The sequence below is a fragment of the Platalea leucorodia genome (assembly GCF_965183815.1).
Source record: "Platalea leucorodia genome assembly, chromosome: Z".
Lineage (NCBI taxonomy): Eukaryota > Metazoa > Chordata > Aves > Pelecaniformes > Threskiornithidae > Platalea > Platalea leucorodia.
Genome location: NC_138858.1, coordinates 72,488,811 through 72,494,920, shown reverse-complemented (window position 1 = coordinate 72,494,920; position 6,110 = coordinate 72,488,811). Strand labels below are relative to the sequence as shown.

The 6,110-nt window shown below is 39.7% G+C and overlaps 1 protein-coding gene across 1 annotated transcript; it reads right to left on the bottom strand.

The window, feature by feature from the left end:
- Positions 1-4,381: 4,381 nt before the first annotated feature.
- Positions 4,382-5,188, bottom strand: LOC309602564 (tetraspanin-3-like; the record flags this gene model as incomplete). Its single annotated transcript, XM_082336225.1, has 1 exon — positions 4,382-5,188. The coding sequence occupies one exon, from the start codon at positions 5,186-5,188 to the stop codon at positions 4,382-4,384; it is 807 nt and encodes a 268-aa protein (XP_082192351.1).
- Between the last annotated feature and the right edge of the window lie 922 nt (positions 5,189-6,110).

Below are 6,110 nucleotides of genomic sequence, written 5' to 3'. Positions count from 1 at the left end.
TGAATAGGGCTCTTTTGACTTACTGTTATAGAAGGCTCCACAATAATATCCATGTACAGTCTCCATATAAATATGCACACTTATACAGATAAATTACATACTATATATTCAAACATTCTCTCTCTGAAACACACAGGTGGTTTTGGAAGGTATTTTCTCTAGGAGTACATATAGAAGAGTGACAAAAATTGAAAGGAATACATGAATGGATTGATTTAAGGATTTATTATTGCTCCTAGGTTCTCTCCAGAACTACAGCCTACTGCTTTCATCTTTCATGCCTTAAGCACAAGATTAATCTTTCTTTCTCAAGCCGGCAGTATAATTTTTCAACAAACTTACTGTTCACTTAGCTTTAGCAAAAATATGGATGTACCTTGCGTTGACTTGTTTAGCTTGTGAAACTTTCTCCTCTTCCTCATGGAAGAGGAGAAATCCCCACATGGATTTAACTATGGGTTCATAAAAATTCTGTGCCAGGCAAGTACAGCCATATTCCTCCAGTTTTAGAGTGTGAAACTGCAAACATGTCACCCTGGATAGCTTTACTTGTGTGACCTTTCCTGACAAAATCAAGTTATACACAAGCACAGCTGCTTTTAGAGGTGATACCCTTAGATATTAAGTCAGTACATGAAATATTTAGCTTTTCCTTTAGTCGAGAAGATAGATGACATCATTCTTCATTACAGAACAAATTTCCGTGGTATATCAGAGCAGTATCAAGGCAATTAAACTCACTGTAGGAACTTTCTGAATTCTTCAGTAAAAGTACATATTTATATGGAAAAACAGGTTATGTTCCCACTGTGATTTTATCCTCTAGAAGATACAGTTATTTTCTTTAAAAAAAAAAAAAAAAAAAAAAAAAAAGAAAAAGGTAAAAAGGGAGTCCTCAGGGTAAAAACTGATTTCTGACACCTACAAATATTAACAACAGATGACATAAAATCTTTCATCTTCAACGCTTCAGACCAACTAAATGTCAACTTGGCAACTCTCTGGCTCTCAGAAATGTCCTCAGAAAATGTTCCATTGCTTTGAAAGAGCCATTTGGCTCAAGAGACAATCACACACAATGGGATTTCTTCCTGGTGTTTGAAGTAGCAGCTGCCAGATATTGGCAAAGGCCTTACTGTTGGTGTTGCTCTAAAGAAAATACTGTTTAGCAAGAAAAAAGGCTTATCTGTTCCACATAATCTTTTCTAGCTGGTGGAGATCACCCAACTCAATTTCTAAGAAAAAAAAAAAATGCGCAGCATAACACTACAACCTCCTGCTTCATTGCACAGGCAAAACACCTTACCAGAATATAAAAGCCATAGTTTCAATTAAAGAGTAACTTTAATTGATTTAACAATATCTGTGGGAGATAGGGAGGAACTGAGTCTTCAATAATCTTCTAGCAAAGCCCAAATCTTCCTACTTTGTATTTGTGATACAGAATTTAATTTTAAACTGAAAAGACAATAGAATTGACGAAGAACAACTCATAATTCCAGAATCTGGATTATGTTCTGCTCAGTTAGAGTTAAAAAAAGCCATCATTCACAATGACGGGGGGGGGGGGGGGGGGGGAAGAGAATTCTCCTAGGAAAAAAAGACAGAAAGAAGGAAAGACAGAAAAAGACAGACAGAAAGACCACCAGGCGTACAGAAAGACAAAGAAGAAACAGTATAATTTCAACATGCTCACCATCTGGAAAGGTGAAGGAGTCAGAAAGCAGCAATCAGTTTCAAAACTGCCATGTCATAAAGCTGCAGCCAGTGCTCACTGCCAAGTTTGGTGGTTCAGTTCAAGAGAGGCATACCGGAAAGAGGTTGTTAAAGGGCTGCAATGATGACTTTTATTTTTCAGCATTATTTTTGCCTTTCTGACTATTGTCTTCTAAGAAGAAAGGCATCACAGTGAAATCACCAATTCACACATGGAATCTATGGGTTTCAGTGTATTCTGAAAAAGAGTAACCACAGAATATATTTCCAACTCCGCACTCGACATCAGTTTCTCCCCTTGAAACCCAAAGCAACACAATTTTCAGAAATGTTGACTGTAAGTCATCTGCTGCATGCCTATACAGTTGCTTGTTTTTACAGATTATGAATAAAGTCTAGAGATCCTTTCAGAATGAAGCATGCAATGTATAGCATCTTATAACACAGAAATACACTGCAATTTCTTAAAAATAACACCATTTTTATATCAAAATAAGTTACTCCTGTCCAGAAGTAACTAATCAGAATCAAACTGCCCAAGTCAACACAAGCAGAAAGGGGTAATAAATCTATCGTTTTGTCTAGTGAGTCCCTGCTAACAACCGTTTCTATCTGTAGTAGGTCTGTCTCATATTTATTTTATAATTTTCTTAGTATGGTAGTAGAAGGAGCCATGCATGACCTGGACTTTTAGCAGAGTAGATGAGGACATCCACATTAGTAATTCTCCTCAAAATTGCTTCTTTCCACCTAGTAGTGTAAAATATGGGCATTCCCCTTTTTTAAGAGATTCTAGCTCAGAACATGTGAAGGAAGTTTTAAGGGATAAGAATTGATCTGAGAAGAAATATATGCCCCTTAAGAAAAGCACATGGTAAAAAGGCACTACATCCACTCCACTCTTCCACCTTTCTTTCTTCAACAAACTCAGTTTCTTCCTAGGCCAGTTGTTGTCACTTCAGTTTCTTTGCATCTTTGTAATGTCATAGCAATAACTTTGCATCACAAAACATTTATGTGCCAGGGTACCACAAAGTCATAACGACCCAATTGCAGTGCTTAACTAGATTAATTTTATTCACTGCCACATGCATCCCATGTCAAGCAAACCGAAAGAAATATTTCCTTCTATTATGTTGCTTAAAGACACAGCTATTTTCCTTTTTTGCTTTGGAACATTCTTTCTTTTTGAAGAATTATTTACTCAATGAATTAGTTCTTTTCCTTTATCTAAATCAAGGTCTTTATTTTTTTATGAAGTAACCCTGCAGTATATTTCATGCTTGGTTTCTATACAGTTATTAATAAGCCTGCAAGAGCTGACCTATGACCTCTGATTATTTTTGCCCCCGCCATGAAAATCAGTATTTGCTGATTTGGGATCTGAAATTTTTCATAAAGTACCTGATATTTGGTAGAAAATTTAAAGTGCTAAGGGAGTTGCCCAGTCCAGAGGTTTATTGTGACCCAGGCAGTTTCCTTGTTCCCAGTCTGCTAAAGCCTAACTTGGTGCACTTGTAGGCCCTGGAGACTCCCTGTGTACACTTACCAAAGGATGCAGCTGCTGCAGTTCCTATTCACAGGTCAGTAGTGAGGCTGAGAGCATTTCCCAAACAGACACATATGTACAAGCACACACAACAATGCACTGCGCAGTCCAACACAGGTAGAGCAGAGCCCGTACCAGCATGTCCCTAAACACCAACAGCACTAACATAAACAAGAATAAGGATAGCCCATACTCTGACTTAGTCCCTTTCAGCACATGCAGACTAGAGTGAGACCCACAGAAAATGCATAAAGAAAGGATTTAGTAAGAGCAGGGCAGACATATCTTAAGAAAAAGCAGTATATTGCTGTTGTCATTCAAGCATGCATGTGACCCCACATAACTTTTCAGGAAAGGAGAATTGACTCATTCCTTGCTTGGACATTAAATAAATGAATAAATACAGACGGACTTTCTTCTTCCTCTTTAATTTGGGAATTGCTCCTTTGCAACTCCTGAGATAACTATACTCCCTCTGTATGTCATCTTATTGGTTATTAACAGCTGTTGCTGTTAAATGTATCTTCTCCATTCAATGTGTCATGGCACTTCAAAAATTGGCATTTATTTTCACTGAAGAATAAGTTAGTTTTTAAACCAGTGTTTGAAGGAGAAAAAGAAAAAGAGTGTTAAACTTTACCCAAAGGGCTTCTTTTAGAAATACCAAAGCCTTAAATACAAGTTTGAAGGTGCAGGAATCTGCTCTTTAAGTACTCTTCAAGACTGTAGTACAGTTAAGACTTGTTCCAAAATTTCAGGTCATGACCTTGCAACCTGGTCCCCTGAGCAAGACATACCTCTACCTAGTGCTTTCCCCACGCTCACACACAGTAGTTTCATGTTTGCATGTGCTGAAGACCCTCCCCTCCCTGTTGTAACTTTCAACAATGAAGTTTTTCAGATACAGGATCCTTACCTAACAAGAACTCAGGGAAAACTGATCTAATATTATAACATTAAAGAAAAAAAAAAAAAACCAAACAGCAGTGAACAATTAGTTTGATTTACATGCAAATATATTTAAAAAAAAAAAGTTTTCTTTCAGTGCAACTGCAGAGTAGTACAAAACCAAGGAAACATGCAGCAGGTTCAGCAATGCTGCCAGTGTCTGCAGGCCTACGAGAAGGTAGATGAGTCCAGAATTCGGAGGTCACGGAAAGGTTGATGCCTCATGAGGATGCCATTGCTGACACCAGCCAACAGCTCTAAGATGCTTAGCACAGTACAGCACCAAAACATGTAGAGCATGGCAAAATGCAACGGGTCTTCCAGCTTCTTTAGACAGCCTTCCTGAAAAAGATGCTTCAGATGGCCTAAGTCACCCCTGCACTGAGAATACTCCTCCTTACAGCAGCTTTCAGGAACATGAGCTTTTTCAGCTGGAAGATGCCAAGAAGCAGCTGTTACCTTTAGCCAGTCTGTGTAGTTTTGGACTCCACAACACTGCAGCTTCCTCTGTATCACATCCATAGCCCTGCTGCCAGGACCCTGGGCATGTGTCCCATTGTACTGATGAACAAGGTAACCCATAGTGCTTTTCAGCTCAGAAGCCATCCGAATAGAGTAGAACTGTGCCAGAACTGCTGAAGACATTCCTAGGCAAAGAAGGACCAGCAGCAAGTACATGAGAGCTCCTTGCTGATAGCGGGAGCTCTTAGCAGAAATAGAGATAGCCAAAACTCCAGTAGGTAGCAAGATAAGTGCAGCTGCAACAGCCAGCCAGCCAGGGAGAGACAAGAAAGACTCCTGAAATAAATATCTGTAGTTGTTGTACTTCAGGATCACAACAACTCCACCAAAGGCCAGAGCTGCAGCAGTGCCCCAGAAGATGAAGCCTAGGAACCTCAGCAGGGACCGAGCAACAGCCCTGAGCCAGGAGTCCTCATAGCACCACAAAGATGACAACGACAACACTACCACCATAGTTCTAACTGTCTCCATTCTGCTCACTCCTAGCAGCCCAAACCTTCACCACCACCATTTAAGAGGCCTCCACTGCACTCATCCAGGTGCAGCAGATGACATCTCCACCCAAAAACAACTTGCAAGGGAGCAACACTGATGAGACTCTCTCAGCACAAAGACTAAGCCCTGAATCAGCTAACCACATGCTGCTGCTTGTTCAGCATAGCCTGCAGAAACCAGGAGAGTATGTGCCAAGCTTGCTGTGGAGAGGTCATTACTCTGCTGTCATTGGAGACACTTGCATTTGAAGGAGGCCAGCTGGAAAAAAGGCTGCACCCATTGCTTTACTACATTCATGTCTTAAAGAGCTAAATGTAGAGAAATACTAAAGGTGATAGCCAGCAGTGCTAGTTCAAATCACTTAGACTGCCCAAATGAAAGAGATAATCCAACTATAAATCCTACAGCAGTAGCCAAGATGGCAACAAATGCACAAGTCAGAGTCATTAACGAAGGAATAGTTTAAGCAGAACTATTCAATCAGGGATCTCCATAGGTAACACTCACCTAGGCTCATTATCTTTCCCAGTACATTTACTGCTCATTAGATTTTATGAGGGGCATAATGCTGTTAATAATATTTCGCCCTTTTTTACTCAGCAAGATGTCTGTGTAGATAGCTTCAATTACTCAAGACACCTGGATGAGAAATCCCTACCATTTCACACTTGTACCCATCAGTTTGCGTCACCAGTGATTTCACTGATTGCTGTAATGACTGAATATAAACAACAGTAAGAACTGTATTAACTTTTCCTTGTGTGTAAAGAAACTGAATTACACACCAGCTAAATGACTTCACAACAATCCCAGAGGAACTGATGCCACTTATCAGCCAGCAGAAGAGCACTATTACTCAAACATGTGATACAGAAGAGCC